This window comes from Protomyctophum bolini, assembly GCF_963924005.1.
Source record: "Protomyctophum bolini genome assembly, chromosome: 3".
NCBI lineage: Eukaryota > Metazoa > Chordata > Actinopteri > Myctophiformes > Myctophidae > Protomyctophum > Protomyctophum bolini.
The window spans coordinates 31,575,348-31,596,751 of NC_137864.1; the positions used below are offsets into that span (position 1 = coordinate 31,575,348).

Below are 21,404 nucleotides of genomic sequence, written 5' to 3' on the forward strand. Positions count from 1 at the left end.
CAGCACCTGATGAAGATCAAATAGATCTAAACATTCTCAGTATTCTCAATAAAGAACGTCTTTCTTGTACATGTTGTGTGCGGGCTCCATCCAATATCTACTGACATATCTAACATCATGCCAAAAATCTAAAACCTTTAACGAATTCTGTGTGCATAGTTGTTATGATTTTTTACATATTAAATCCCAGCTTGATTTAATATGGCATGAGGCATTTTAAGCAGCCATCATAGATACCATCTTGAAAATGATGCCTTTGATACGTTTTTTTCCCCCTAAATTGTTAGTATGTTAAATGTATAAATGTATAATTATATTACTTTTCTCAAACGTAACTTTCAAGTGAACTTTATGGGAACTTTAGGGAGAAGTATTTCTTGCCTGACTGCCGTTTACAAACATGTGTGATTCAGCGTGTCCAGATTGCGACCACAACACAGACAAAGTCTGTAACCCTAAGGTATATACAGGGGGATTGTTCCTTTAACTGTGTTGGCGGGCTGAGGCTGGGACGAGGAGTATTATCTTGTGTTTACTTTCTGTTCTGGTGTGCAGGGAAGCGGTCACATTATTGAGAGGAAGAGAGTTCACTACGGAGATTATACAGAATTAGAACCCTGGCTGATCACGTTTGTCCTTTTGAATTATTGTTTTGTTTATTAAATCACCAGTTCTGCAACACGGACTCCTTTTCCTTGACAGCATAGCAAGAAAGTATATTGGATTATTCCGGAGAGGAGAGACACGGTGGTTATAAGTCAGAAAGTGACTTTCTTTAGTATTCGTGTCTTCTTTGCTGGCGTAACGGCCGCAAAGAAGATGGTTGCTTCGCACTGGAAACCACCTCATACATTGACGTTTCGCCAATGGGCTTTGACCTTTCTAGATATCATCTATATGGAATTGTCAACAGCAAGATTGCACGGAGCGAAAGAAGAAAACATTGATATTTGGTCTGGTATTGCAGATTTGGTTAAGGACATGATTTAGTCATTATTTATTTTCCCCCATTGCACAGTGATTGGAGTTCTGACATTTTGTGGCATCTTTGGTCCCGGGGGGAGGCGTGGCTGGGATTGTTTGTTGTTTGTTTTTGTGTTCCTTTCTTTTGCTGTTACGTGTTATTTTTATGTGTTTTGTTTTCTTTATTTCATTCATGATGTTAACATGTTTTATTGTGATTTTTTTGTCTTAAATAAAAAACATTTGATAACAAAAAAATAAAGTGACTTTCTGTGTATGCAATGTGCACTGCATGCACTCAAACTTTGTTGATCATGCGTGAATTTTTTTTTTTTTGTTAAATATATACAGTATATAAAACTTGCCATCTTATGAGAACAAATATTCTGTTCTGGTTTCAAATACATTGTAGTAGCTGTGTGGTGGGGTGTGTGTGTGTGTGTGTGTGTGTGTGTGTGTGTGTGTGTGTGTGTGTGTGTGTGGAAAAAGTATATATATATATATATATATATACAGTATATATATGATTTAGCACACCCAGTACTAATCTCTTTTATCAATTATTTTGGTTTTTAACCATTATACTGGCCCATTTAATATTAGATGAATTACAAACTGAACACTAGGGGGCGATGGTTTTTGAAAACATTATGCCCATACCGCTAACACCATATAAAAATTTTAAACTTTTAACGAATTCTGTCCCAGATAAACCTAGTAAAAAGGTTTGGGACATTCCAAGCATTTACGCCAAGGTCATACAGTGTCGCGTGTAGAAAATAGCCAACCTATAAAGCTAACAACAATTACTACAAACACTCACAGTGTGGAGTAAAGAGAAAGTAAGCTAATCACAAGATGTAAAAAAGACATAAATAGAACCACTCCCCATTTCGGAAATGTAGGTACACACACTACACACACTCACTCACTCACTCACTCACTCACTCACTCACTCACTCACTCACTCACTCACTCACCACGACTGACTCCATCAGCACCCTACGGGTGGGATGCGGCTGCACCACGAGTCCTCTGAGCGGCTCCTCTAGGTACACCACCATTGTCAGGCTGGTCTCCGTCACTTCACTGCGGGCCATCAGCTCCACTTGCACGGGGCCCTTCCTCTCCTCCGCCGACAGCCGCAGATCCAACACCGCAAACAGACTCGGGTCCCCGGCCTCGGGCCCAGAGCCTGGGATTGGCCCCAGCTGACAGAGCTCTGGGCTGGAAGAGAACTCCGGAGGGCAGGCCGCCTGGAAGGTTACACTGTGGTTGCTACCGTGTCTGTGGACCTCAGCAGAGTAGCCTGACTGGACACGGAGCAGTAGCCGGGTGCTGTTGGGCTGTAAGTAGAGAGTTCCGTTCTGGGGTGGAGGGTAGAGCACCGTCAAGATCAAGGGGGGCACCACCCTCACAGGACACGAGGCTGTCGCTGGGTAGGAAGGGTCGACAGAGGTTACCTGTAACACATCAGATCTCAGCATGTCAATAACCATTACTGCCATTAACTGACAAACTAAGTTGACTTGTTGAACTGTTTTGTATACTGCAGGTCACACTGCCTTTGTTCTATACAAAAGGTCTGGTTTTATCAGACACACATTGTCTGACCTATTTGTCAGCCCCCTGAACCCAAATTTGTGAGTGCGAGTTGGACTGACACTAAAGTTGTTTATAGTTTTTATAGTTAAATAAAATGTCGTTATAAAACAAATGCACATATATGTTATACACGATATCACTTCACAGCCAAGAGAAAAGCCTGACCATCAAGTTGTAGAGTCCTGGCTGGGGCAGACCAGCAGTCAACTGGGCGCCCTGCAGTTGCGTCTCACTGCGCCCCACGTAGAGCACCCTGATGGGGCAAACCACATCCCACAGCCAGCGTCCCTCTCCATCCTGTAAGAGAGCCTCCACGTCCAGTTCAGAGGGTGGAGCCGAGTCCATATCAGAGTCATGGTCTGCTGAGCCGTCTGTGGATTGGTTGGCGTTGTTGTTAACGAACCACTGTGACTGGTTGAGGGCTAATATGGTCTGTCGCCATGGAGACTGTGGCGAGGCGTGGCAGTGCAGGAGGGAGGCAGGGCCAGAGTCATGTTGGAGGGCGACAACATCACCAGGGGACACCAAGAGGTCCTCCAATGTGTCTCGTACCTGAGACAAGAGAGAGAGACAGGGAGAGAGAGAGAGAGAGAGAGAGAGAGAGAGAGAGTTAGTCGTACATCAATTATAGTTATCTACCAAAACACAGAAGTTGACTGGCAGTCAAAGACTGGCTGCTATACATTATTATATCACTCGTGGACAGAGGCTGCTTAACTCGCATTTCATAACGTCTACGTAGCCACGTTGTTGCTGATACGTCATCAGCCAGCGCCACTTTGTCCATGCTTCTCACTGTTGAAAAAAATAGCGCCGTTCGAGTAGCGCAGTGACATTTTCAGATCCGCGAAATGCAGCGAATCAGACTGGAACCCAGGCTAGCATTTTTACATGTTGAACTTGTTTACAGGCAATAAAGCTTTATTTGATTGTTTTTTCACTACAAATAAAGGCATCAACCTGTATGAATAAGGAAAGGCATCAACTATATCGTTTACAGAAAGATTTTCTGGAGCATTTCCATCATTATTTGTCACTGTGTAAAGACCTTTAATCAGTCACGGAAGATTGAATTTAATTTGTGCATCTATAATTTCTCCATGGTCGGCTAGACCTTTCAAATTAATTTGTGCTTTAAAATGCCCCAAACGCAACTGTGACAAAGCAATTACTATCAATTGTATTTAGTGTGTTGGATTATGTATCTCAAGTAGTAGAGAAGGCTGAACAAATAGTCAAAAAGGACACACACATCTATACCGTTAGGCTGGGTGCTGGATCAAAATGAAGTCATAAGAAATGAAAAAATCGGCACACAAATTCAGACTCCCAAGTTTCTTTACTTTTAATCAGGTTACCTGATTAAATGTTACCTGATTAAAAGGTAACCTGATTAAAAGTAAAGAAACTTGGGAGCCTGAATTGGTGTGCCGATTTTTTCATTTCTTATTGGATTATTGGATTATTATCTCAAGCATGTCTCTGCAAGTAGATTTTTGTATGATACTGAAATAAATGGAGTTCAGTGAGCTCTTAATAAAGCAAAACGATAATATGCTCTAGGAAATGGTCAGCAGTAAGTAAGTATTGCATTGCATTGCATTGTATTGTATTGTATTGTGTAACCGGGAATACTTTCACCTATAATGACATGCCAAAAATAAAGAGTGTTTAACTCCCTGAACATTCAGTTCACAGCCCCAAAAGATGATTCCCACTGTCCTGATAGTTTTAGAGCATACATGTTCTCTCACCAGTATGTGTGCAGCTGGTCCTGCAGGTAGAGTGAAGACCACCTCATTCTGTAAAGTGTACCGGGGCCTCAGTGCCCCAGGACTCAGGCTCTGTGTCTGGGTGCAGTTAAGGCAGGAGGATGGCTGACAGGGGCTAGAGAGGGCCAGGCAGCGCCCCTGGAATGGGCACCACTGTTGCAGAGGGGGGCAGGAGGATGAATGCGAGGGGCTCCTAGCCTCTGTGGGGACACATACAGCCACCGGAGCACATACTGGACCGCCACAACCTGAGAATCCAGAGTTGTGGAGAGGGGCAAAACAGTGGAACATGAAGAGAGAGTGTGTGTGTGTGTGTGTGTGTGTGTGTGTGTGTGTGTGTGTGTGTGTGTGTGTGTGTGTGTGTCACACACATGAGTACACAGTATATAAGCAGCATTATGTTATGCTTTAGCTATTGAAAAATAGCAGATCTACAAGCTCATAGCGCACCACCGAGTGGCGCACTATGACCGTGTAGGTCTGCTATTTTTGAAAAATCGAAGAACGACTGACATAGAAACATAGCTTTTTCAGAAAACTGTCAGGATGTAGAAGATATTTTTAGAATCTGATCTCAGGTCAAAATGGGTAGTATAGTATCAATAAATAATTATGATTATTTATTACTTGTGTAATGTGTTGTTATTCTACTTGGCAGAGTAATTGTGTATTCCTCTCCATGTAGGGGGGGGGGGTGTTATGCCTCTGTATGTGTATTGGGCAAACTACTGTAGGTAATGCGCTCTGACATATATCTTCCAGCGAAGAGACAAAATCATCAATAATGAAAATGTATCAATTTAAAGCTCTTTCCAGCTACATGATCAAAGTCTCAGGAGTCAGCTACCTCCATCACCTTCTCCTCCATCTCCATCTCCATCTCTCCCTCTCTCTCTCTCCCTCTCTCTCTGTCTCTCTCCCTCCGTCCCTCCCTTTCAGGGAGCCACAAAGATATCACAAATTGGATCCCATAATGTAACAATATAACCTATAGGTCATCTTTCAAATTCAAATTCAATTTCAATTTCATGTGTGAAAGGCAGCAGTTACTGAGGGACACATAATCAGAAAACTAGTTCAGGCAGTGATACCTCTCTTTCTCTCACTATTGCTATCATGCCCATTTCTTTCAAAACATTTCTCCATGGAGATGTTCAGGTAACATGTGGATCTGTCCCTGACTAGTTCACGTTCCTCTCGCAGTCTTAAGGCCATTTCAGACGGGGAGCGAGTGGTGCGGGTGTTCTCGCTTGGATCAGCGGTGCATGTACTGTACAGACGCGTAGCTGACCACAATCCAGCTCTTCTTGCCGTGGGCGTGTGCATGAAATGAGCACTCTCACGAGAATTTCAAGGGACCGCGCCCGTTTGCGTCTCTGCCCCGCAACTTCTCTGCACGTCCCAAATAATCGCCCGCCTCTCATTTAAAATGAATCACTCGCTCCCCGTCTGACACGGCCTTAAAGCGATTTGCACACGGGACCGATATTATGTGTGCATACTGGCTTGGACCACTGCGCTTCTCACAATATTCTCTACGTATCCACATTTTCTACGAGTTGCATAAAAGAAAGTTCAACACATTTCATCTCTGGCAGCATGTGGGCATGTGCGCATGACAAGCATCAATGCAACAGTTTCACAGGAGTGCGCCAGCTTGTCACTCCGATTGCCTGCGCCTCCCTTCCTGAACGTTTGACTTTCTTTACTACCGTGGGTGGATCTGTCGCTTCCTTCCTCATAACTTCAATGGAAACAAGCTGTCAGTTTGTTTGTGTTTTTATCCTTTTCATTATTTATTGATACATATATTTTCATGATCAAGAAAGATGTCAAATAAAATAAATAATAAATATAAAACTTCCTGTGTCAAAAGACCTTTAGACAGGGATAACAAGTGGGTTGCACAGAGCGGAAGAGATCTGGTTTGATCTTGTTTGGCTGATTCATCCCCCACCTCAACCATATACAGTACTTGCTCTGTCCTAGTTTCTGTCTCCATCTAACGTGGATTCCTCAACATGTGAGCACACTAGCACAGGTGGAGCATGTCAACATGACACTGTGCACTGTGCATGACACTGTGCACTGTGCAGTGTGTGCACCCAGGTGTCAATTTAAGGCTACAGGTGTGTGTGTGTGTGTGTGTGTGTGTGTGTGTGTGTGTGTGTGTGTGTGTGTGTGTGTGTGTGTGTGTGTGTGTGTGTGTGTGTGTGCGTAACTCACCAGGTAGCAGCAGGTGCGTGCCAGGGTGGTGGCAGTGGGGCCTGTAGGTCTGAAAGCGCACCTGGGTGTGCATGCTCAGCTCTTGCGTGACAAACTCCAGGGAGGACAGGCGACCACGTTGAATAAAGCTCAGCGCTGGGAACAACAGGACCTGCATTTGACAGCAAGAACAGAACAATGGGTGAAGGAGGGAGGAGACAGACATAGAGACAGACAGTGTTTCTTCTGTACTTCTCATACATGGGCAACTGGCGGCCCAAGGGCCACATGTGACATTCACTTAATGTGGCCCTCAGGTTAATATTGGCATACTGATATATTATTGATTTCAGCTGATATAATTCCAAACGTGCAAACATCCCAGTTTTAATTAATGACTTTAATTAGTAGCGTAATGAGTAGTATTAAAATGTTATTGTCTTTTTTTTAATGTCCAATGTATTTGGATTTAGTTCATGAAGTTGACATAGCTATAATTAAAGGCATAATTTGAAAGGGATTTGGAATTAAATTCAGGATTCTAATTAAAAAATAGCAAAGAAAAATTAAGGATTTAAATTCAAATAACAACAACAACTAATAATATATGCAATGTGGCCCTGTGGAGTGAGTGTGGAAACATAGTGGCCCTCTCCATCATCAAAGTTGCCCACTCCTGTTCTAGCTCACCTCTATGGTGCCACTGGGTGGTTGTGGGGCTGAGAGCTGAGTGGAAGAGGGGCTGTATAGAGGGATGTGGGAGGGAAGCACAGCCAGGCCCATCATGTAGACCCCAGCATCAGGAACACGTACTGAAAATGGAGGAATGTAGTAAGAATTCACTATTATTTAGCTCATTGGTTCTCAACCTTTTTATAAGTACCACCTCAGAAAGTATTTGGCTCTCCATTCCTACGCCAATAATGCTGCTGCTCTGACAAAACTCTGTCTAATCACTAATCAGCACAGCTGATGACATTTATAATGTGATTAATCCGTTCTCAAAACTTCTATTAACGGAAAGGTGTGATGTCATGCTCATTTCAGCACGGCTGGAGAGCCGATTTCAACTGATTGCTTAGTCAGAAGAACTACCTAGTAATATAAATATTTCATTCAACTTTTGTAATTTTTTCCCTTTTTTGGGCGACTCCTCTGTGTACCACCAGTTATTACCAGTGGTAATAGTACCACAGGTTGAGAATCACTGATGTACAGTAGATCATTTACTATTAGGATTAATATGAAACAAGAGACTGGCAGAAAACAGATAACTCAAATGTTCATGTTATTTTTTTTGTTTGTTTGTTTTGTTACATTTTTGAGGGCTGCTAACCCCTCCTATGTCCAGCTTTGAGGGTTTGTGTAAACACAATCCTTATCCTAACACAAACATTGAATGGCATTGACAATGAATGGCCAGTTTTGAGTGTTTGTGCAAACACGAACATTGACTGCCATTGACAATGAATGGCCATGAATGTGTAAGCACAAACATGGCCAGTTCCCAATTGAAAAAGAGACGCAGTCTCAATGTGTTTTTACTGGTTAAATAAAGGTTAAATAAAAAATAAAATCCATCCTTCCTCTTTGATGTCTCCCTTTTGACTGATAAATGTCCATTCAAACTCTAGACAAGCCTGCCCCAAAGTTATTAGTACAGCCACGCCCAGCAGCTGGCGAAAAAGACGCAGGAGCGCAAAGCACCAACGAGCTGGCCAGATATGTATGGAGAACCAGGATAACTGGAAGCGACAATGGAGGGCTCGTCTGTGGATCACTTGTAAATGCATTGCAGTACCTTTTCCTAGTCAACCAGTAAGACGCCTGAGGGCGAGAAGCGACAGGTCACGTGCACTGGCTATATATGGAGCGTGTCTTGAGTGTACAGGGTTTGATGAGGTCAGATCAACATATGGAATGTCAGAACAGGTCAGCTCCATATATGGAGATCTAAGGGGGGCAGTGTCTTGAGAGTACAGGGTTTGATGCCCAGGTACAGTAGGGCCGGGCCTTAATTTTCGGGCCTGTTGAGAACTCTAGTTTTCGCCGGCTGCCAGGCATAGTCATTTACTATGACATCAAAGTTCTCCATCCCTGATTTTTTTGTATGGGGATTTTGAGTGATACACTGACGGGAAATTCACGATTCCATAGATAGCCAAGCCCCAAGCCCCACCATATGAAACGTCAAGATCTATTGTATAGATAGTAGCTTGACAATGGTGTTGATAGATTGTGGAATATTTCTTTCTCCCTTCCTTGTTTGTCTGTGGTCAGTGTTGTTTGTGAAACATTGAAAAATCAATAAAAAGGTAGAACATTTGACAGTAGCTCGACTGTGCACAGCTATCCTATTCAGCCATATTGAATATTGTCTCCTCCGACCTCCTCAGAGCTTCAAAATGCAAAAAAGTGTGTTATGAAGCGGACCTGCAGCCGTGAATCTTACTCACCCTGCAGTACAATAGCACAGTCCAACAATGTAAAAAGTGTATTGAAACTGAAAGAGTATTCAAGATGTAACCTTGTGTCCAACAAACGGTGGTTTGTTGGATCAAGATTAAGACTCTTAATGACAGTAGACAATGTATGTACACTGTACAGTACATCCCCATATAGTCCTTGGAATAAAATGGCCCTGAGCAAGAAACCTGCACCTGTTTGTCACATTCAGTACCTCATACAAATGGAGACATGGAGAAATGTGTATGTGTACACCGGCTTCGAATGTTACCCATAATCACCAGTATGTTCCTATCAAGACCATGCAATGGAGCCAGTACATTGTGAAACTGTTCTATAACATGGATTCCAAAACTTTTCAGCCCCTGACCACAAAATAATGCTGCCATTAAACCTAGGGCTATGTCCTAGGTGCTGGAGTGGCGGTGGGAGCAAACAGTGCATTACAACACCAGGAACGCATACATGCAGAGGAAGGAACACAGGAAGAATCCAGTCTTAGGTAATGGTCAGCTGATTGCCACGTCAGCGAATGACATGTGGGTCTTGCATAACATTGAATTAGCCCCTCGAGTACATATGTAACTGAACTAACTCAGCTATGTATCATTTATTACTTATTAAGTATAAGTATAAAATAAGGCTTAAGTGGTTAAAGGATGACCAATAGCATTAATTTATGAATACATACAATACAAATTATAATGATGATTAATAATAAATAAACAAAGGGGTGAATTATGGAGATACAAGGATACAATGATTCTGCGGACAGTGTTTCTGCGTGCATATGTATACATGCATCTGAATGTGTGTGTGTGTGTGTGTGTGTGTGTGTGTGTGTGTGTGTGTGTACATAAGTACTATGTGTGTGTGTGTAGCTTAGTGCAAAGCTTACCATAGGGGCTATACTCGCAGACGAAGGCTCGCTTGGCACTGCACAGGTGCGAACTGAAGGAGGCCTGGGCGCCGTGGTCCAGGGAGACGCACACATTTCCACGGACCTGCTGCGATCGGGTGGGCGGGCTGACCTCGCCCTCGCGTGCCTCCGAGCCATTTAACCAGCGCAGAGAGCCCGGCGAGTCCACGTCACTCAGACCCAGCCAGACACCCCGCTCCCTGCGACAGGAGGAGACGCACAGGTCAGCACTGAGCCAGAGTGTTGTCAGATTTAGTGAGAGAAATTAGCAACCAGGTCTACAAAAAAAAACAAGCGACAAATACAGGGGTCATCAATATGTCCGTACACGGACATTACATTTTATATGTTCTTTTTCACACACATTATAATGTTCGTAGTTTGATCATTGATTGATTGATTGAAACCTTTATTTATTATCGAAAAGAGCATTGAGGTTCACCCTCATTTGCAATGCTGCTGAGATAGGCATTAGATATAACACACAGAAACAGTGAAATAAAGCATAAGTTAAAAACAATTACATATTGAGGTATAGGGAGATTTAAAAGCAGGTTAATAAATTGTCCATAGGATATTGGGATATTAATTTCTTGTGTTTGTTGTAGTGTTCCATGAAGTAGGGGCATCCAAGCAGAAAGATAGGACCTCTAGTGTAAGCCATTCACTTGAACGGGTCTGACGAGTGCTTCTTTTACAGTCTAGCAGCAACGTGATGTAGGGTGGTAACTTCCCATCAATAGCTTTAAAAAATAAACTGGTGCCAGTGCCTATCTCCTCTCAGAGAGGGAAGACCAACCTACCCTGTCATAGAGGGTACAATGGTGAGTGCTGTAGCTTTCACCAGTGATTAATCTATAAGTGCTGAGTGATAAACTGTGTCTAGGAGTAAAATAGTGGTATGGGCAGCATTTCTATAGATTACATCACCGTAATACAAAACTGACTGAGTGCAAAACATACTCTCTCCCCATGCCTTCGGCCTGGTGGAGACAATTAAAAGCCTACAAACAAAACCCATAATGTCACACTTTTGGGAAATTGTATGACATAGATGTCCTAATTTGTCCTATAGTCATGTTCTAAAAAGCACACTTCACAGCCACAATTTACTGTCACATACTGTAATGTTCACAGGTGAAAAGGGATGGGGAGACATACAGTATATGTCTCAGAAATGCTCAGGAACACCTAGAGCTGTTTCCTTCTGCTACTGTGCTTTAAAAGAAGTGTCACATACAGAACGTATTTACGAGTGCTGACAACTTAATTATCCATTCATGTTTCTCCTATTAGTCTGAAAATGTTTGAGTTGAGCATGTCAGTTCCCCTGTTTAACCAGACTTATCAGGAGGGGAAACAAAAAACCTAGCTTAGCCTTTGTAGCCGGAGCAAAGCTGAGAGCAACGGTGGTTCAACAAAATTGATATAAGAGAAATTATAGGTAGGTTGATATAAGAGAAATATCAGGTAGGTGCTTGGGCACTGGTTGGCTCATATTGTGCGCGTGCCTGCCCTTCGAGGATGACATAAATTAGTTTTCACTCCCTGAGTGTTCTAATGGACTCCATTCTTCTCTCTGCGTAATCTCTTAGTCTTTCACATTACACAAATAGAAGATGAACCCTCAGGATTTCTACCCGGAGGCTTAATGCTGCATGGTTCATAAACTACAATAACCTAAAGACATGGTTTATTTTGTCGTGATAATTGACAACCCTCTGTCATTCTAGAGGGACATTTGGTGCGGCTCGGCTTTGCTTAGTTCCCAGATGGGTAGGATAATAAGGATATTCATTATTTGCCCATGTGCAAAATGTTTCCGTCTCTGTCTCGTTATTTTCATGCAGCACAGAGAAATCTCCACATCTGTGAAAAATGCATAATGCTGTAAAAGGTAGAGAGCTGAAGAGCAGGAGACACACAGAAAAGAAGAAACCCCAAAAAGCAATAAAAAGGAAGGTCCTTATGTAAGACTGCGGGGGTGGAGGTGACTATGCCTCATCTGTAGCAGGTTAGGGGGAGAAAAGGGGAGTGCTGCAGGCTGTTTCTCCCGATTTTCTTTACTTCACTCACTCACTTTTGTCTCCAAGATCAGGGCCTCTGCCCTCAATTTAATGATGGGTGTGGGGCAGGAAGAGAGGAAACACATGCACACTCACACTCACGCACACACTTATACATGCACACGCATAGTCATGCACACAAACACTGTGAACTATGGACTCCTCCTTCCAGGGTGTTGGAGGTTTCAGTACAGCTGTGCTTTTACAGATGTGTGTGTTCTGTGAGACTGTGACCCTGTCGGGCCTGGAGAGACCCCACAGCAAAGACAACATGCCTTATAGCACCACAGCTAATCACTGTGCACACTGCACACCACGTGGACAAGATACAGAGACATTTAGAGAGAAAGAGAGCGATACCAGGGAGAGGTATGTGGGGTTGGGTCTTGGTTTTGCATTGTAACATTCTAAAGCACACACCACTCTGTGACAGTCTGCTATAGAGCTGTGGACGCTCTTTGGCTTGCAGCGACAGGAGCTCAGCAGGAAAACACAATACCGTATATATAAAGAGCAAGGTAACTAGAGGACAAGATTAAGAACAACATAAACCACATCCAGAGAGAGAGAGAGAGAGAGAGAGAGAGAGTCAAACAAATGTCAAAACCAAATGTTCACTCCATCTTTCTTACTCCCTGTTGTACATCGCTGTTGGGCATTAACCTTGTTATCTCCACATCTTTTTTTTAATGATTATTCATACATTAAAAAAATGAAATCACACTTTTGTGTGACACTCGCCCACTGTGGCTGACACATGACATCACTGCTTAAAACAAACAATAAAGTCCATAGACTTGGGTTCCACATGACATCATGTCTGAAAGCCAGACGTCGGAGGGACTAGCGCTACTCAAAAACGTTGAACAGACAACGGGACAAAAACAGGTGATCAAATAGGCCTTTAGATACACAAGGGGAGAGGGGGTTACATAGTACGGTACACTACACACTCAACCTCTTCTAGTAAATTCCAATTCCCATCCAGAATACATATTTTTAGATCGCAGGGTGAAACAAATCTACACATCTGTTTTGCATTTCTGCCTGTCACGAATCTCACAATGTTGGCCATGCCAAATTTACATATTTGGCTGTCTGCAGTAAACACATTGTAAAATGGTGCGAAAATAATGTTTGTAATGTAGCAGCCATTAGAAGGAAAGTGGTAGCATAGGCTAGTGAGTTACTGTAGCTGTGCTCCAGCAATGATTGTGCAACGATGCACGCAGTCACAGAGTCAAATGAACAGTTTAACACTAAGGATTTTGCTTTGTAGATGGCTGCAGTCCACAGATGGTAAATAGACTTGTTAAACAAGTTTAACTAGAAAGGTGCAATTTTGGGAAATTGCAAGAGTTGCGAGAATACGAGAATTCATTCTTTATATTAGTCCATTGGGAACTGAATTCCATTGGGAACTGAATTCCGTCTTACAATTTATATGTGATGCCATGTGAAGCATGACAACAGTGACAACAGTGTGTGAAGCATGACCAAAAGCTTCACCTTTCTGTTGTGCAAAGGTTAACAAAAAGCAGGTTCACAATGCTGGCACACACACGCACGTACGCACGCACCCATGCACGCACCCATGCACGCACCCATGCACGTACCCATGCACGCACGCACGCACACACGCACACACACACACACACACACACACACACACACACACACACACACACACACACACACACACACACACACACACACACACACACACACACACACACACACACACACACACACACACACACACACACACACACACACACACACACATGCACATACGCACGTGCACATGCCCCCCCTAAAACGTATAAACACACTCACTGTGTGACATGGCTTGCCAGCAGGTTCCGAAGCGTGTCTGTCCTGACTGTTGCCAGGTCGCCACCGCGGTCGGAACACTGGCGCCGAGCCTCTCTCCAGCCAAACTCCCCCGGAACGATTTGGAAGCAGCGGGAAGACTCTGGGTGTTCCCTCACACCCTCACTGCTGGGACAGTAGGGAGACGCTGGCAGGGGACACACAGACACACTCCCATTATTTCACATTTAAAACATTGAAGGTGCATTGCGGAATTACAGTATGAGGCCGTTCAAATTCGCCTGAAGGAGGGAAAAGCAACTGGTCGGAATAACATGTTCCTCCCTCGCACTACGTCCGGCCGGGGAAACCCCCCCCCCCTGTCAGGTGAAGAGAAGCAGCTTGGACTCCTCATGCATAGACGGAAGCATGAGGTCAGTCCTCTGCCCCCCCAGGTTGGCAGAGGAAGTGTAGCGCCCAGGATTGCATTAGATAATTGACACTGGGTGAAAAATGGGTTGCAAAATCTTTGGAAAAAAATATATTTGTATAATTGGCTCTATACACTACAAACCAGTTTGGTTTGGGCAGAAAGAGCAGCTGAACTTTGGAGACAAAATTAGGTAGAACGGAGGAGAAGTTGATGAACTCAGGCTGGAGAAAAGGGAGATTGGGAGAAGATAAATAAAAAAGAATAAAGTGATGACGTTTTTTGGCTTAGTACCCAAAGAGGCTGATAGATTTCAGAAACTACCAGCCAGACATGATCTTTTACCAGCCAAAATGATAAATAAGCCTAAGTGGTCACATCGCTTTAAACAAAGGCATCACTTTAGGCAGAATCACTAACAGACAATAGAAGCCAATTCATAACAATTTCACGCCCGAGTGCCTGATTAAGCGGAAATGGTGTTAATTTTTGTCCCTGTGTGTCAGACAAGTACAGATGATGAAACATGAAGAAAAGGCGAAGATCTGAGAATAAGGTAATTAAAGTTCTGAATCCTTGATGGCATTAACCTTTAGGCTGAAACCCAGTTTCATATATCAGGTCATATCTGTGAAAAAATGTATTGGCCAATTAAACAAATGCACGCACACGCACACACACGCACACACACACAAGCATGCAATGAGACTTATCTTGTCTTCCATATTCCAACTTCATCCAATGTACCCCGCACATACACACAAGCAAAGACGAGAACAAAAACCACTTGATAGACAGATGATTGAAAGATGAAGGCTGAACAACAAAGAAAAAAGCAATAGAAAGGGAGGCTAAGAGAGACACTAGAAGGACACATTACAGAGTGAAATGAGATATTTTTGTCCATGACTACAATTGTATTTAGCCAAGATGGCCCTGATGGTTAGCTCAACCGTCTGGGAACCTAGGCTGCTGAGCCAGCCTGAGGCACGCACGCACGCACGCACGCACACGCACACACACACACACACACACACACACACGCACGCACGCACACACACACACACACACTAAAAAAGAAAATGTACATTAATCGTAATCAGGGCAAAAGTTTGAAATAATGGTGACGTTGACTTGAAATCATATTGGCCAGCCCTAGTGTATAGAAAGACACTGACATGTATTGATGTTGATGTGCCAGGCATACCTTTAGCGGTCTGGGCTCCATCCTTGGTGATGGTCCAGTCTACAGCCACACCTACGGATCCCCAGCTGACCACATTCAATTCTAGGCTCTGATTGGCTACAGCCAGAGGAGGACAAATTAGCTCCAGCTTGGGCGGCATGGCAACTGTCACTTCCCCTCGCACAGACACCTGCACGCACACATGCACGCACGCACTCATGCACACACACACACACACACACACACACACACACACACACACACACACACACACACACACACACAGACACACAGAAAAAACACATAGCTATGAACAAAGCCTGTGTTGTTTTCATTGTGTTAGTTGAACATCCTGTCCTGTGTTCTCAAACATTTTCATGTCACGGACCCCAAAAGTAATGGTGTATTTGGCCATGGACCTGCCGCCTGAAAATATGTTGTGGCAGGGATTCGGATAAAAAAACCTTTGTGAGGGGCGCCCGATGCCACATATAGGCTCTGGCCTGACAGCTTGTCACGTGTTCGAGTCCCGTTCATGACGACCTTTGCTGCATGTCTCCCCCTGCCTCTCTCTCCCTCTTGCATGACAATCTTCACTTGTATCTATCAATAACGGCAGAAAAGCCCCCCCCCAAAAAAACCTTTAAAAAGGTATTCTTTAAAAATAAATATCATAACATAAAATAGCATATCTTCAACGATAGCATGGCTATTTTCAAGTAGAAAATGCATATACGTAGGGCTGTTTTTGATTAGGGTTGATCGGAAATCGGGGCCGATAACATTGTTTTCAAATGATCGGAAGCGGATCGGAAGCAGAAAAAACGTGATCGGGACATCCCTATTATCAATATTATATCCATATCATGATTTTAGACCTGATATTGGTTGTTATTTTGGATATTGTACTATTGTGATATGGCATAAGTGTTCTATAAAAATATAAATATCGGATTGGGAAAAATTGGTATCAGCAGATACTCAAAATGAAAATGATCGGAATTGGATCGGGAGCAAAAAACCGTGATGGGGGTCCCAGACGCTACTTTGTGAACCACTGTATAATAGTAAACATTATCTCACCTCCTTGTTCCCAGCCCAGGCTGTAACGCTGACGCTATACTGCCCAGGGAGCCCATACTTGTGTGTTGCAGTGGTATCTTCTGTCTCTGTAGTGTTGACCCGCAACGATAAGTCACCAAAGTCCCAGGACAGCGTTACGGGCGTGACGGAGGATGAGGCGGAGAGACGGGCAGGGTCATGGACGCTTAAAAGTGGGAGGCGCTTCAGCGACACAGAGAAGTCCACTGCAAACACGTCAGGGGCCACGGTCCACCCACATTCCTGTTTCCGACCAATCAGAAGGATGAGAAAATGTAATTATATAGACCAAATCATCATGACATAACCACAACCAAAAAGCATTATTCATTAACCTTTCATTCATTAACCATCTGGAAGAACAAGCACACTTACGGTTTTATTATTGGCTATTAGAAATATTGTTTTGTTCAACAATATAGTTTGACAAACTACACTGTCAACTACACTGTTCTGGACACTTCATTTTTATAAAGTTTGGATATTCTACCAGGAAGCACTGCTCGTTTGTTTACAAACTTTCTGCAAACAGCCTGACAGCACTCGGGCTGGGTCAAATTGTTTGACCCAAAATGAACCACTTTCTTTTCAATCTACTTTCAATCTACTTTCATTTTATTTTCAATTGACCGAAAACTAACAAATCAAGTTTTGCCCATCTAACGTATTAATTATTCATTCATTCAGCGCAGACTGCTGATGCACAGTTTCACAAGGGTAGGAGGAAGATGTTCGACCCACTTCAGCAAATGGATTAAGCATGTAGCGAACCCAAACCAGAGAATGGTGAAGCATACTGATGTTTTCCAGAAGTAATGCTCTCAGCCTTAGTCCTTGTTTGAACATAAAGTTGTTTTCCTTTCCTTCCCTTGTGTGAAACACAGAGGACAGATAAATGAGATAAAATGAGCTCTTAACATACAAATGAGGTCATACAAACATACAAAATGGGCCTTTAAAACACACACAAACATATGGCTCAGTTACCATCCATGTGAATTAATAAAAATGTCGTGTGGGGGGCACCAAAATTAGCCAAGGAAATCCAATTTTCTCCGCCACCTACAAGTCACAACCTGCGTGCATCCTCAAGTTGCATGCGTGCCCATGTGGAGGTGCTCAGAGCTCCCTGTCCAGTCTGGCAATGAGTGGCACAAATATTTATTATGCTTAAGGCACCCAAAAGGCCAGCAGCGGCCCTTAGGGTGATGATGCTGCATGCAAAAAAGACAGACGTACAGGGATGCCAGTGTATTATTATAGGGCAGTCAAATTGCCAAATAAGTGCTATTGCCAAATATGATATTTAATACTTGGAAAGCAGTAGAGTGGAAATTGCCAATTTCTACTGAAAATTGTGTTTATATATATATATACGGTGTGTATATATATATATATATACGGTATATATATATATATATATATATATAAAATTATTATGTAATTTATTGTGACAGGACTAATTGTTGGCTTCATCCTACCTTCATGACGTGGGGGTTGGTGCAAGCGGCCGAGCACTGCGATTCGCTGATGAAGTTGGGTTCTGAGTTTGTGCTGCAGAGGCACTCGCGCCGCGCCCCCAGGCCGCCGTAGCGATGCGAGGCAGCGAAGCACACGCTGTTGCACTGCTCCCGTGAGAAGTTCCCCGGAGTGGAGGAGGAGAAGATGACCAGTTCACTGCGTCCACCTCCCCCACTGCTGCTGTCCTCCAGGCAGGCTGCGTAGTTCAGACCTGAAGGAAGGAAAAGAGAGAAGTTGCACAGATGTGTCCATGATCAGTGGTTCTCAAACGTTTTAATTTCAGAGACCGGCATAACTCTTGAGAGTGTACGAACCAAACCCATAAGGGTCCATTTGCAGTGGTGCAGTGTTTTGAACAGGAGCATGCGCTAGCACTGGGGTTCTCAATGTTTTTGGCCAGGAACCCCCGGAAATGCTTTGGCAATGTCTCGGTACCCCCGGCCTGTCCCCTCCCGACCCCCAATATTTAAATTGACTGCTACAATAACCTTAATAATAGAGACAATACACCATAAATAAATACTGAAACCAGATATACATTAGGGAAGGTATGTGTAGGTATGTAAACTCTTCATTTCCATGCCATTCAGTTGCAAAAAAATAAAAAATATTTTTTTTGGGACCCCCCAAAATAATTTGGCGACCCCCCGATGGGTCGCGACTCGCGACCCACGGTTTGAGAACCCCTGCGCTAGCACATACTGTACACAACCTACCCAGAGTGCGTCTACACTCGCCTATCGATCAAAAACATTATAACTTAATACATCGCAGCATGACGCATTGTGTTTAATACTTTATTAACAGTTTGCAATGTGCTCAAGGGCTTATTTTCATTGTGATCCTGTGTATTCAATGTATCAAGATATTAAAAGAAAAACAATAATAATCTCTGTATCTGTCTGCCTGTGTATGAAGAGTGCAAACTGACTGTGAAAAGTGGACTGGTTAAGTAATCAAATGCCATGGCAATCAATTGACGATATTCAGACCGTGGCCATCTTGCCAGCAAGGTGCTAACTACATGCAACTTCCCATAGACAGCCCATTCATCCAAACAGAAAAGTCCTATCTCAACGTCAAACTCACCAACATTGCAGCTGCACGGAAAGATTGAATTATCCTCTTTCAATCTGAAAAGTCCACCGCAGACATATTATGAGCTACTTCCTGTCAAGAAATTCTGTGCATGATATTTTTTTCCTAAGTGTCAGAGTTTGGGAGTGCTCTTGTACCACCTGTTTTGAATTTGCACATAATGCAGGAGGCAGCAGGAGGTTGCTTTACTAAAAACGAGTGCTTCCAAACTCCAATACTCACCAAAATCACCTGCAAGGAATTTCTTGACAAGAAATAGCACATAACGGCTGCCGTTTAGAACCTCTTAAAATCAGGGGGTATTACAGAATTTGCTCAAACCGTGGCCACGTTATGTGCCCTTTCATATTATGGAAGCCGTGCTGAATGCACACACATATGGCATACCACTTACCTGCATATTTTAGCATTGGGGGAGTGTCCATATGTTAATTATATTTGCGCTTTGCGCAATTTGCTATTAAGCCCCTTGACCTAAAAAGAATCAGGGCATACTGGCCCCACCCAGGTATTATTTGTCAGAACATAATTGTGCTGTCAGAACAGGCCAGCTCCATATATGGAGATATATGGGTGATCAAGTCCAGAGCCCGGGCAAAGGGTTTCGTGCTGGTTCTGGACAACCGGCTATCCGACGGACTCGACTCGAGTCGGTTCTCGAGTTACTGGATTACAGACTGTGGGAGGTCGGGTGGGAAATACAACTCAGAGTGCAGTTTCAGGGGTTAGACACACGATGGCGCCCCTTGCTTTATTTCTCCAACAGGTTCAAACAAAGTCAGTTTTCACAAACAGAACTCAGACAGTAATATTCTTTGCATGAGGTCCCGGTTCCGAGGCGGGAGTCGTCACTGCAGAGGATGAGAGGGGATGTTAGCATACGGTCAGAGCACAAGGTAAGTACAAAGTTGGGGCCTGAGACACCCGGTCTAGGCAGTCTACCAACTGGACCTTTGTATAACTCTTTCTCTTCTTCTTTTCCAGGTTCCAGAGGAGGCCAGGAGGCTCCCCCGGAGGTAGGTAAGGGGGTGCGTATCTTTCTCTATCCACAAGGCACAGAAGAGTACTTTAGAGTAGAAGTACTCGGATACGGGGTGGTGAGTAATTAGAGTAAAAGTACTTGGTATGGTACCGGGCGGGGATGGTACGGAGGGCCCCTTAGGCTCGGCCAACAGGAAGATACACAAGCATTTATATTCTTATTTCTCTCTATCTACTGGGTGGCCGTGTCGGTACGACAACGGCAGTCAGGGGGTTAACACAAAGTAAGCGCTCTAGTTTCTAACGGTCTTCTTTCACCGGGCCTGGCGGCGCAAGCCAACTTAAAGTCTCTTCAAGGGTGAAATAAACATAACACGGGCCTGTCTTCTTTCACAGGGTGTACGTGACACTTTATCTAGAGCCTGCTAGCTTCCATTAGTCTCTACGGGGTTATCTTCATTCAACAATCTTCAGTGTACAACACCACGGTGACACTCTTCATTCACAGTCTTCATTTAGCATCGACAGGGTGACTTCCTTCATTCACAATCTTCGTTATTATCCTTAGCTGCTCATTGGCCACTATGAGTGCCTCTTCTTAATAACACGGGTGATAGATAGTGAACGGTTTGTCTTACTGCGACCTTATGGAGCTGTGGGGCTGCCGTTTCCATACGGGGGTCCCGTCTTCCGCACTCGTCCCCGATACGAGCCAGGTGGGTCTCCAGTATGCATGCGGCTCTCCGTGTATACTTGTCTATGGGGGGTACACGCTCCTGCGTGTGCTTCCAGCCCCACTCCTACAAGCCTGGTGATGTGAGAATATAAGAGAGCAATTGAGTGGTGATACAAACGCTCAAACAATAAACATAGTCCATACGTGAGAGTCCATAAGTGAGAGGAGTGTGGACTTACCATCCAACGCCGAGTGGACGGCATATGCTGCGCGAGCGTCTGTGTGTAGCAGGGATCTGATACTGCTAGGTGCGCAGGTTGTTTATAAAGGGCGCGGCTGACAGGCTGCGGCTGTCCTTAATTGCTAACCAGGGCGGCGGTCGGAATTAGGCGCAGCTGATTCAAGATTGCTCTGGGGTAGAACACTGCGTCTATGACACGGCCGTGGGTGTGCCGTGTCGCCGCTTGTCTGGTTGTCAGGGGAACGCGCCCCTCCCACTGTGGCGAGACCTGACAGACTCCACACACTCCCCCCCTAAGTTTCTTGCTACTGCAAGGAGCTTGACTACTTTCCTCACCTTCGTAGAGTCTTGAGAGCGCGTCC

At 44.0% G+C, this 21,404-nt stretch overlaps 1 protein-coding gene across 1 annotated transcript in view; it reads right to left on the minus strand.

Moving 5' to 3' along the window:
* Positions 1 to 21,404, minus strand: part of pkd1a (polycystic kidney disease 1a) — a 110,723-nt gene that overhangs the window by 62,529 nt on the left and 26,790 nt on the right. The window contains exons 6-15 of the mRNA XM_080759624.1: positions 18,007 to 18,257; positions 16,508 to 16,768; positions 15,446 to 15,614; positions 13,833 to 14,016; positions 9,910 to 10,130; positions 7,236 to 7,357; positions 6,567 to 6,717; positions 4,323 to 4,588; positions 2,734 to 3,120; positions 1,944 to 2,426 (exon numbers count right to left, since the gene is read on the minus strand). Of these exons, the coding sequence (XP_080615750.1) occupies positions 1,944 to 2,426; positions 2,734 to 3,120; positions 4,323 to 4,588; positions 6,567 to 6,717; positions 7,236 to 7,357; positions 9,910 to 10,130; positions 13,833 to 14,016; positions 15,446 to 15,614; positions 16,508 to 16,768; positions 18,007 to 18,257 (2,495 nt within the window). The remainder of the gene's footprint in view (positions 1 to 1,943; positions 2,427 to 2,733; positions 3,121 to 4,322; positions 4,589 to 6,566; positions 6,718 to 7,235; positions 7,358 to 9,909; positions 10,131 to 13,832; positions 14,017 to 15,445; positions 15,615 to 16,507; positions 16,769 to 18,006; positions 18,258 to 21,404) is intronic.